The sequence below is a fragment of the Podarcis pityusensis genome (assembly GCF_964106645.2).
Source record: "Podarcis pityusensis genome assembly, chromosome: 10".
NCBI classification, from domain to species: domain Eukaryota; kingdom Metazoa; phylum Chordata; class Lepidosauria; order Squamata; family Lacertidae; genus Podarcis; species Podarcis pityusensis.
The window spans coordinates 16,971,312-16,983,870 of NC_138035.1; the positions used below are offsets into that span (position 1 = coordinate 16,971,312).

Sequence of the window (12,559 nt, forward strand, 5' to 3'; positions counted from 1 at the left end):
TAAGAATGGACCTCCGGAATGAATTAAGTTCTTAACCTGAGGTACCACTGTACAGTAGTTACTTTTCTCTTTGACATCTGGTGGGAGGGCGTTCCACAGGGTGGGTGCCACTACTGAGGAGGCCCTCTGCCTGGTTCCCTGTAACTTGGCTTATCGTAGCCAGAAGGCCCTCGGAGCTGGACCTCAGTGTCCGGGCTGAACGATGGGGGTGGAGAAGCTCCTTCAGGTATACTGGGCCTTTGAGGCTATTTAGGGCTTTAAAGGTCAGCATGACCTTAACAGAACCAAGGTTCTGTTCCTGCTTTGCACAGAAAGACTTACCTTTGCCGTCCACGCTCATAGCTTGCAACAGATCCCCTCGGATGGGATGCTTGGCTTTGTAGCACAACCTGCAGACGTTGGAAGGGGTGTCATCGCCCGAAAGGGTGGTGAGGTCAATGCAGGTGACGGCCCTCAGGTGCCAAGCTGCCTTTTATCATATAGAAATATACATATATATTAAGAAAAGGCCTTATCATATAGCTGCATGCCTAGAGAACACCTGGTACTTCAGAGGCCAGGACAGATAAGAGCGCTGGTACATAAACAAGCTACAATGAACCACAGACTCTCACTTTTCCTCCTCTCATCTATTTTCTGTGCCAGAAGAAGATCAGAAGCTTCTGGTGATTTTTAAACAAAACCAGTTTGCTGAAAATGCTCCCAACCACAGCTGACCAAACCCTGCTTTCAATAGGGATCCTTCTCACCGGTCCAGATCCTATTCCCCCTCCTTCCTGTAGCTCGTGATTTAATTTAAACAGCTGTGGGATCAGGGTGATTAAGCAGACAATATTTTGCCCACTGCATCTTTCAACTGGCACGTTTCATGCATACTGGGGAGAGAAGGAAATAAATGTATTTAAAAGGAAACAAAAAACCAGGTATGACCCATCTAAAGTTAGGCAATTTAAAATCTCCCTGATTACAATGGAAAGGTCACCCACACACCCCTAAGGCTGTTCCCTCTGATGTGTATGGGAATTAGAAGGGCATAAATTTGTCCAGATTGCACTGGACCCATTGCCTTGCATTTAAAGTATTTAAAGTATTATAACCTAGAGAAAGGAATACTGAGAGGTAATGTGATAGCCATCTTCAAATATGTTTTAAATGCTTTGGTTTCTGAATGCGCCTCGGAAGTCGAACATGCCATGCGGCTTCCGTATTGAGTTTTCTGTACAGAGGCTTCCGTACTGAGTTTTCGGTTTTTGAACGTTTTGGAACTGGGATGGTCTTCTGGGACAGATTACGTTCAAAAACCGAGGTACCACTGAAACGCTAGAAGAATTCGTTTCCATCCAAAATTCATCGGCCATCAAAATCAAATCTTGCTTTTGTTTGTTTTGGTTTTTTAAAAAAGGACTGTGAAATCAAGAAATCAGCTCACTTCAGGCAGACTTTACTAAGCTTCCCAAACTTCACGGAGGAATGCAACCTGCCAAGCCTTGCCCTGGGAACCCCAGTTCAGAGTCTTGGGGCTGTTGCTTCTGAAAAGCACAAGACTGAAACATTAACTGCTTACTCAACAATGGTATTGGTTGTTGCTTTTTCCTATTTGGTTAGTGGAACCTCGCCTCCTCACAAACCCCTCATGGCCTCCCCAGATCTGCTCCAGAGGTTTGTGGGGAAATCCGGAAGAGATTTACAGGGCACATAGAGGAGAAAGTTCCACTGCACAGCCATAAGTCCTCACGCTAATGGAACTGCATGGCTGACTATTGCTCTAGGTCTGGCCCCAACTGTTTTGAAATGTGGCACTTAGCTGTTTTAGCACCCTTTGCTTCTCTTTCTAGACCCTCCTAGAACATCCCCAGATCTTTTTGCACCCCAGTGTAAAGTGCTGAAAAACAGACTGTGCTGTATTGAGAACAGATGTTATGAATCAAGCTCTCCTTGAGAATCATTTAGATTCCCTATCTCATGGAGAAAGCAGGGGTAGATACAAAGGATTTCTTTTTGCTCTGAAGCACTTTGTTTTGCTTTCTGTACGTGTAGAAAAGAGACCAAGCGCACTTTTATTGTTGTTGGAATTCCTATTCCAGTTAAAATAAATGGAATGAAAATTGAATGTATAATCAGCTCCCAGGAAAGAGATTCTGGCCTCCGCAGTTGAAAAACGAGTTGTGAAGACAGATGTAGCAAAAACGGTTCCAAGAATTGGTGTGAACTTGTAGGGGGGCTTTTTTTTTTGGTTGTTGTTTAACCGAGAAGCTATTTTTACAGAAGAGGCCGAGCTATGAGAGTCTGACTACAAATTCCATAGCCAAACCTTCGCCAACACTCACGATATTTCAAAGAAATATGTCAGTCTAATCCAAGCTGACATTAAAACCCACTATTATCAGTTTTTAAGCAGAGACATTCAAATATCCATATTAGGGCAATGCCTTTAGTTGAGCAACCAAACAGGATTTTGTGATATTTCAGTCAGTAATATAAAGTCATTGCTCTAATGTGGATGTTTCATTTAAGTAATTTTTCTTTATTTTGGTAAAAACAAATACGTAAAACCCATGAAAACCACACAGAATATCAACCAATGATGAAAAGGGAACGTCCAACATTCTAAAGGCTGCAACAGAAGTCTAGTGTCCAGACCAAAAGAAGTAATAGCACCTCTCTATTCTGCCCTGGTCAGACCACACCTGGAATAATGTGTGCAGGTATGGGCAACACAATTTAAGAAGGATGTTGACAAGCTGGAATGTGTGCAGAGGAGGCAACCAAAATAATTCAGGGTCTGCAAAAATAAGCTCAGTAAGTTTTGAACTTGAAGTCCCACCAGCCCCAGTTAAGGTTGCCAGGCCTCCAGGGCTGACCAGGAGTTTCCAAGTATCATCATCATCATCAGTGCTTTTTTCTGAGGGGATGCAGACCCCTAAACATTTTGCGAATCTTTGTACTTTTGTCCATTTCCTGTACTTATATTTCCCGATCTGAACTATAAAATGGTGATTTTTCTTGAGTCAAAATGAGAGTACCCCGAAACATTTCTTAAACAAAAAAAATACACTGATAATAATAAAAGAATTGTCCAAGAGGTGGCTTAGAAAATGCACACTCCTACCCGCTCAGGAATCAGCATATTTAAAGCTTATTTATGGTTTTGCCCCTCTCTGAGGTGCCTCAGCACCCACCACACATGTACACAAAAACTTGCTGTTGGAAAAGAATCTTTTTACCAGCCTCATTACCATGGTCCTCAAAAATGAATTATTAAAAAAGGCAAGCACCATCTTTTATGCCTATAGGCAACTGGAACAAAATTCAGTAGAGTCGTACCTTGGATCCCGAACGCCTTGCTTCTCGGACGTTTTGGCTCCCGAGCGCCGCAAACCCAGAAGTGAGTGTTCCGGTTTGCGAATGTTCTTTGGAACCCGAACGTCCGACAGGGCTTCCGATTGGCTGCAGGAGCTTCCAATCAGAAGCCGCGCTTTGGTTTCTGAACGTTTTGGAAGCCGAACGGACTTCCGGAACGGATTCCGTTCAACTTCCAAGGTATGAATGTATTAAAGCCCATGGAGGTATAACAGGTGTCTGTGGAACACGAGAGCAGAATACTCAAGGAGCAAAAGGACGTTGCCTGATACAGAGTCAGATCACTGGCCCACTGCCTACACTGACCGGCAGCCAGAGCTTCAAGCAGGGGATTCTCCCAGCTCCTACCTGGAGATTCCAGGGATCACCCTCGAGACCTTTGACACGCAAAGCATGTTCCCTCCCCCTCAGACACGACCCTCTCCTGGGAGCCACTTACCTGCCAATTCTTTTTCACAGCCCGCTGTGTCTGAATTTGAGCTGCCCGCCTCAGGACCGCCGGCTGGTTCACTCGGACTCTCGCAAGCCAGCTGAGGTCTGTGAGGAAAAGTGCCTAGTTCCGTTTAGTACATTTATTATTATTATTTTGAATGTATTCTTATTGCATCGCATCTATGTAACCCAAATAATAAAGCAGAACAAAGACGTAAAAACTAAACCAAACCAAATCAATAAGCAACATGGCACCCCCAGATCTGCTATTAAGGCCCTTTGCCCCACTCTTTATTTTTTCCTTTTGAAATTATATTTAGGATTGTTTGGGGTCCTGTCCCCCCCCCCCCTTTTTACCCTGGGCAGCAGCTGGCAGGGTGGACAGATCCATGCACAAGAACTTTCCCCAAACTGCAAAGGATGAAAGGCGAAACTTTGCAATGATGGTGATGATGATGATGGTTATCCTCATCATTTGTACGCTGCCCATCTAATTGAGTTGCCCCAGCCACTCTGGCCACTTTTGCACACATCACCCAAATTCAGTAGCCTTTCTTATCCACATGCAAGTTTAATCAGAATTAAATTCTGCAAGGAAGAAAACCACAATTTCAATCCCCGAGCCGTTTTGCAGTGTGATGTCCATGCCAGTTTCTCAGATTTCAAAATGTGTCACCCGGGGACTGGAAAAGTTGGGGACCTATGCCCTCTTTTGAGAATTGCTTCACAAATAAAGCCCCCCCCCCCATAGTAAAAAAGGTAAAGAGAACCCTGACCACTAGGTCCAGTCGTGGCCGACGCTGGTGTTGCGGTGCTCATCTCACTTTATTGGCGTACAGCTTCCGAGTCATGCGGCCAGCATGACTAAGCCGCTTCTGACGAACCAGAGCAGCGCACGGAAACGCCGTTTACCTTCCCGCCAGAGTGGTACCTATTTATCTACTTGCACTTTGACGTGCTTTCGAACTGCTAGGTTGGCAGGAGCAGGGACCGAGCAACAGGAGCTCACCCCGTCGCGGGGATTCGAACCGCCGACCTTCTGATCAGCAAGTCCTAGGCTCTATGATTTAACCCACAGCGCCACCCGCGTCCCCCCCCCCCCGTATACTATACACAGATTATTCCTAGGTAAGCAGGAGAAGCACATGTTATTATTAATTAGATTTCTTACTTGCCGTTCACCGTAAGGTCCCAGGACAGCTCACATCAATTTAAAAATAGAGTATTAAAACCTATTTTTTTAAAAAAAAATAATTCACTCAATAGAAAAGAGTGGCTCCTAAAAAAATATGCATTTCAGGTATACAAGGCCTGGGAAAGATGTGCAACCCTCCGTTAGAAACTGCTGTTTCAGAGTCCAGCTTTCCAGGCAAATGCAGGTCAGAAATCTGGATATATTGGGGAGGGGGGAATTATGTGTGAATCATCTCAAGTACCTGCCAAAGGAGGAGCAGGGAAGCAGCTTAGATATTCATTAAACATGGAGCGTGAATAGTACCATTTTTTATATGTCATCTGCTCCATCTAAATATTCATGGGGCTTCAGGGATAAAAGTAATTAAAGCAGTTAAACTACAGCTAATTAGCCAACTTTCTTTTAATCCTCCTCTGGAAAAAAAGAGAGAATGTTTTACTCCCTCTGAAGACGTGTCCAAAAAAGAAGAGAGAGTGGGGGGAAAACAATCTTCAAAACTGTATTTAGAAGTTTCATAGGAGAGTCAATCTTTCTTTTTTTCTTTTCTTTTTAAACTTGAGGGCCTGTGACTGTAGGCAGCTTGGCCCATTATGCCTCAGGGTACGGCAGCATAGCTGGTGTTGCGCCAAAGAGAAAAGGACGTTAATAAGATAGCTTTGAACTGGATGGCTACAGAGTACAGGCGAATTCTCTTTAATTGGTATAAAACGGTGCCAACCCACGAAGCGGCGGGTAGTGGAATATCTGCCCAAATGGCTGGCAATGAAGTGCTATACTTCATGAGAGGAGAGATGATAGCCGTCTTCACAGATCTCAAGGGCTGACACATGGAAGATGGAGCCAGCTTGTTTTCTCCTGCTCCGGAGGGTAGAACGGATGACTTTAAGTTACACTACTGAGCAAGGGGGATCCAAGGCCTGTCTTGGTAGAGGCGAGATTTCTACAAGCATCCAGAGATACCCATTTTAGACATCTAGGGCACACTGACAGCCTTAAAAAGATGTTGGACGCCAACTCCCATTAGCGCCAGTCAGCATGGCCCAGTAGACAGGGATCGTGGGAGTTGGAGTTCAACACCACCTGGAAGTCAGAGGTCCCCATCCCTGGCCTAGCACCTCCACTTAGAAAGATCAGGTAGCAGATAATAGGAAATGGGCTCACCCCTAATCCTGTGGCTCCTGCCAGTCAAAGTAGACAATAATGGGCTGGAGGGTCAACTCATCTGATCTGGTGTAAGAGAGCTTATCATGTTCCCTACAATACTCAGGATTTATTCACAGGGCCTCCTCAGTTGTGGCCCCAACACACTTTGTCTTTGGAGGACCCCCAAAATCTAGGGCTGGATTTCTACCCTCAGACAGTTCTTCGGTGATATTTTGCAATTGTAGATGAATGGTGACTTTCTGTTCCATTCGCAGTCGTGAGCGTTCTTAGAATTTGATCTTTGATTTTTTTATATGCATTGAGTTTTTGTTTGCTTTTTTGGTTACCTTTTTAAAAAGCTCTTAGGACTCGTTAGCTTACCTGAGTGAGCCTGGATTGCTAACCTATATATGTGATGGTTTTGCCTTGCAATCTCTACATTTTTGGGACGTTGTTTTTCAAATACATATACAGTGGTACCTCGGGTTAAGTACTTAATTCGTTCTGGAGGTCCGTTCTTAACCTGAAACTGTTCTTAACCTGAAGCACCACTTTAGCTAATGGGGCCTCCAGCTGCTGCCGCACCACCACTGCACGATTTCTGTTCTCATCCTGAAGCAAAGTTCTTAATGCGAGGTAATATTTCTGGGTTAGCAGAGTCTGTAACCTGAAGCGTATGTAACCTGAAGCGTATGTAACCCAAGGTACCACTGTATCCTGATTAGAGTTATAATTCCTTTGTAGTGCATAACAAGGCATTAAACCAGGCATAGGCAAACTCCGGCACTCCAGATGTTTGGGACTACAACTCCCATCATCTCTAGCTAACAGGACCAGTGGTCAGGGATGATGGGAGTTGTAGTCCCAAACGTCTGGAGGGCCAGAGTTTGCCTATGCCTGCACTAAACCTATTACTGCCTTTTCCATTACTCGATCTTTGAACTTGCAAGCTTCTTTTACTATCCCTATATACTCAGGGTGTACCAAATACACGTACCAAATCTGGTGCACTCAAGATGCTTCTGGACTAAAACTCCCGTGACCACTGCTCATGCTGGCTAGGGCTGATAGGAGATTATTATTATAATTATTTATTTGTATAAACCCTTGAAGTGTCTGGGGTGGTAGGGGAGTGGTAGTAGCTCTGGCAGGGTGTTCCTTCTGGTGTAATATGTTCACCTTTTGTAGACTGAGCTCCTAGAAAGTGTCAGCAAGTGACAGTGGCCACACCCTGAGAACGGCTTTGACTGGCTGGTTAAACCAGGTGAGGGTAGCCGATGGGTCTAAAACCCTCAGTGAGTTAGGGCCTTCCCCTCCAGCAGATTGAGAAAATGAGACCAATAGTGGGTCAAACGGTCAAGAAGGCATTTTCTGCACATGCTGTAGACACAGCATTTCTCAACCTGTGGGTCCCCAGATGTTGCTGGACTACAACTCCCATCATCCCTGAGCTCTGGCCTTGCTAGCCAGGGGTGATGGGAGTTGTAGTTCAACGACATCTGGGGCCCCACAGGTTGAGAAAAGCTGCGTAGAGGGAAGTGAGGGGCAAATGCGGCTCATCAACCCGGGAAGGTAGCCCATCTAGGAGAAGGAAAACTCTGATCCTAAACCTCTGCTGCCCTGTGGAGTATCTTCAGATGAAAAGGCTCAGGAGTGAAACCCCACAGATATCTGGAACGGAGTCCCTAAGACAGTTTGGACGGCACCTTGTACGCCTCCTTCTGGCAACTCCTGCAGCCAAGCTGATGTGGTCCAGAGGAAAGTAGAGCAATACGTTTGGCATCAGCCTCCGTAATGATTAGATGATGCCTTGCATGCTGGTGCCAGATGTGCTGCTCTACTTTCCTTTGGACCACATCAGCAAGGCCCCCAGGGTGGGGTGCATGTTCTTGATGTCCTGGCAGCTGAGGACCTCCAGACACACTGCTCAGCCTCACACCCCAAGGAGGTCACTTTGGAGCTGGTAATGCGGCAATTTGATTTCACCCTCAGAGCCACTGTCTCTCGAAACAGGCAAGGTGTATATGTACAGAGGTACCTCAGGTTACATACGCTTCAGGTTACAGACTCCGCTAACCCAGAAATAGTACCTTGGGTTAAGATCTTTGCTTCAGGATGAGAACAGAAATTGTGCTCCGGCGGCGCGGCAGCAGCAGGAGGCCCCATTAGCTAAAGTGGTGCTTCAGGTTAAGGACAGTTTCAGGTTAAGAACGGACCTCCAGAACGAATTAAGTACTTGACCTGAGGTACCACTGTATATGTAATAATAATAATAATAATAATAATAATAATAACAACTTGCAGTTTTTGCAAGAGGATCCATGCACCAAATTTCCACCAATGTACTAAACCCACGTGCGATTCAGATAGATCTGCTCCCCTGGTGTGGACTTTAAACCCTTTCATAACAAGAGGAATTTTGCCAAGGATGACCAAAGCTGAAAAGGAAGGCAGCTACCTCCACAATACCTGCGTAGCAGAAGGAGTTTAGATAAGTGGATTCCCACAACCGCCCTTCACAAGCTGCAGCTACGAAAGTTTCTCTTCTCTCCCCCAACTATTACAAAATGCAGAATTCTTTTCTTCCTGGGGTCACCAGCAAGCTTGGGCAGTAAATAAAGCACATTGACTAAGGTGAAAGTGCCACTGACCTCAGCAGTGTTGCCTCTCCATAAATACATCTCATCTGCAGTTAGCATGCTGCTCTTAAGACTTGGGAGACCACGGTTCAAATCCCCACTCAAACAAAGCTTACTGGGCCATTTGCCAGCTCTCAACCTGACCTACCTTGTCTGGCTGTTGTGAGGATAAGACAAAGAGTGCTGCTTTGAGCTGCCCCTCTGAGGAAGGACAGGATACTAATAAATAATAATAATAATAATAATAATACTTAATATGCTAGTGATTAGGATTGCACAGCATGCTCTCACTGGATAGCAAATCTTATTAGCAGAATTTAAGGACATATACAGAAAATTGCACTGTTGGATACTGTATGTAGACAGTGGAATACTTAAAATATTTTTGGATTCCGGAATGCGGGGTCTTGCCAAGCCAGTTGAAAAGTGGGACACCCCCCCCCCAAAAAAATAAGCCAGTCCTGTTGCATCTGGGGAGGGGTCACCCCTAATGAATGCGCCCCCTGACAGCACCGATGCGTATCCTTAATCAGGCACAGAATGTCCCTAACCCAGTGGGGCTTCTCCTGCAATCCCAGCCCCCCATTGACCTGGAAGTAAGCCACGCTGAATTGAGCAGGGCTTGCGTCTAAACGGGCACAGCTGGGATTGCTTGTGAGTAAGCACGCGCGAGGCTTGCAACGACCCTGGCGCCTGCCTGCGCCCTCCCGCTCGGCAGCAACCGAGCCAGCCTTACCTAGCGCCGTGCCCTGGTTCCTAGCAGCCATGATCGTGGCAAACCCGCCTCTCCTTCCAAGCTTCCCGCACTTCCTGCTCTGCGTTTCCTCCTCCTCTTCCTGCTGCCTCAACCCGCCTCCCCCCCCCCCCCCCGTGCAAAAGAGTCTTTGCAAAGTCCGCCCCGAGTGTTGGATTGGGCAATGCAAAGCAGGCTTTTCGTTTTGCTGCGCTTGCAAGCCGGCCTCAATCTTTCGCTGTTTTGCTTTCAAGTGCAACGTTTCCCAGCATCTTAAAAAGCAGAGACATCACCTTGGCGACAAAGGTCCGTATAGTTAAAGCTATGGTTTTCCCAGTAGTGATGTGTGGAAGTGAGAGCTGGACCATCAAGAAGGCTGATCGCCGAAGAATTGATGCTTTTGAATTATGGTGCTGGAGGAGACTCTTGAGAGTCCCATGGACTGCAAGAAGATCAAACCTCTCCATTCTTAAGGAAATCAGCCCTGAGTGCTCACTGGAAAGACAGATCGTGAAGCTGAGGCTCCAATACTTTGGCCACCTCATGAGAAGACTGCTGGGAAAAGACCCTGATGTTGGGACAGATGGAGGGCACAAGGAGAAGGGGACAACAAAGGACGAGATGGTTGGACAGTGTTATCGAAGCTACCAGCATGAGTTTGACCAAACTGTGGGAGGCAGTGGAAGACAGGAGTGCCTGGCATGCTCTGGTCCATGGGGTCACAAAGAGTCGGACACGACTAAACAACAAGCAATGTTTCCCACTGCTTGTTTGAATCTGACGTTTGCAGCAGGATCTGTTTGCCCTGCAGCCGGATCCCAGGCAGACTTGACTCTGGAACACATGCCCCTCATTTGCCATGGGAACCTAGGAAGCTGCCTTTGGATAAGAGTCAAAACCATCGGTTCTCCGCCTTTCTCAGTCGTGTATGCACTGACTGCCAGCAGCCACACACACACACAACCGGTTTCCAGGCAAAGGTCTTCCCCTTAGTCCTATCTGGAGATGCCGGCCTGGGCTTGAATTTGGGACCTTCTGTATGCAAGGCAATCTGCAAATGTGGCAGTCCCTAAATTGTGGGGATTCTCTCTGCAGAAGTGCGTTTGGCACCACGTATGCTGAATTCGCACCTCTTTAACCTGGCCTTTGGCACTTGATATATGTGTGTGTGTTTTTTTTAGGATCCACTTTAGTGCAATTTGTTTCAAACTGATGTCTGTAAGCCCTGTCTTTGGCGAGAAGATTCCTGCATTGCATTCCTCCAAGGAGCTCAAGGCGGTGTACATAGCAGATGGAACAGGGTTCTGGGTTTCCATCCCACCCCCACCTCGAGCCAATTTCAGGGGGAACACGGGGAGTTGGGGGGAAACCACCCAGCCTCTTGGGCTTGCCAATCAGAAGGTCGACGGTTCAAATCCCTGCAATGGGGTGAGCTCCCATTGCTCTGTCCCAGCTTCTGCCAACCTAGCATAGAATCATAGAACTGTAGAGTTGGAAGGGACCCTGAGGATCATCTAGTCCAACCCCCTGCAATGCAGGAATATGCAGCTGGCCCATACAGGGATCGAACCTGCAACCCTGGTGTTATCAGCACCATGGTCTAACCAACTGAGCAGTTCAAAAGCAAACCAGCACAAGTAAATAGGTACTGCTGCAACAGGAAGGTAAAAGGCATTTCCATGCGCTCTGGCAACTTGTCAAGAGTCCCGTGCGCCAGAAGTGGTTTGGTCATGCTGGCCACATGACCTGGAAAAGCTGTCTGCAGACACCCATTCCCTTAGCCTGAAAGGGGAGATGAGTGCTGCACCCCATAGCCAAATTTGACTGGGCTTAACTGTTCAGGGGTCCTTTACCTTTACAAGAACCCTTGTGCAGGGCTTCCAGACAGAGTTCACTAGCTGAATCCAGTTGGGAGACCTCAGACACACAGATGATAGGCAAGGTAACACCACACAGCGCTAAGCTTGCAGTTTTGTCCCCATTGCCTAGTGAGTTTCAGCCAAAAGTATAGGCACCATCCTATTGCCAACACACATTTGGTGTAGCAGACCAATGATGGATAGGGTGAGCCAGACACAATATTTTAAAAATGTAAGATACATGAGAACTCTGCTGTATATATTTCCTTTGAACCATACTCTACAATAAAGCTGATGAACAGCTTTTCCATGGATGTTTCAACTTTTAGAAAGCAAGTATAGCTCAATAGTATTTTACTGAGAACCCTTTCCTTAGTGGAGTATTGGGGAACTGGTGACCTTTCAGCTGTTTTTGTTTGTTTGGTTTGTTTTTTGCTACCCGACCAAGTTACCTGGGAATAATGGGAGTTGGGAATCCAACATCATCTGAAATGCAATTCCACCTCTGCCCCAGTGGGACACAGATACCACCACTCATGCAGAACTCATACTGATATAAAAACTGGAAGGGAGAATGAGGCAGGAGCAATGTGCAGTGGCTCTGCTACACAACAGCTGAGGAAGGTTAGTATTGAAAAACAGCTTGGTCTAGACCTAAGTGACATTATCACAAAGTAACAGCTCATGTTTGGTTATTTTGATTTGGAACTGCAGAATTTCAGTACTACCCTTGATTGTTGTTTTCTACTGTTCGTCATCCATTGGCACAGTGGTACAAGTTAAAGAACAGCTACACCCTCTGAATTACCCGATGAGATAATTCTACATTCTAGATGCTCTTGAACAGGCCCCCAAACACAGAGTTCCATTAGTTCTATGTTCTCAAACTGTGTTTTCGTCCTTTTCAATCTTTTTCACATCTTTCCCATAAAGTGATAAGTATTTAAATACTCCTACCCGATACTATCCTTTTGATTGTTTTGGCTTCCCACCACCCCACCCGTTTATTCCTTTAAAAATGCTTTTCAGAAACCTTATCAAAATAGAACTGTCGTTATCTAGAAGATCAGGGTCTTCTTGGAATGTACAGCTTTGGCCACAAATACATGAAGCATTCCAAACACATTAGGATATTTGCAAGTTGCCTGTATAATTGCACGTATGCACATTTAACTTGTGCACACTCAGTTTTATGCAC

The 12,559-nt window shown here is 46.0% G+C and overlaps 1 protein-coding gene across 1 annotated transcript in view; it reads right to left on the reverse strand.

Annotated features, from left to right (window-relative positions):
• DERA (deoxyribose-phosphate aldolase) overlaps positions 1-9,624 on the reverse strand; it is a 41,956-nt gene extending 32,332 nt beyond the window's left edge. The window contains exons 1-3 of the mRNA XM_081023205.1: positions 9,506-9,624; positions 3,800-3,897; positions 322-469 (exon numbers count right to left, since the gene is read on the reverse strand). Of these exons, the coding sequence (XP_080879331.1) occupies positions 322-469; positions 3,800-3,897; positions 9,506-9,536 (277 nt within the window). The 5' untranslated portion in view covers positions 9,537-9,624. The remainder of the gene's footprint in view (positions 1-321; positions 470-3,799; positions 3,898-9,505) is intronic.
• Between the last annotated feature and the right edge of the window lie 2,935 nt (positions 9,625-12,559).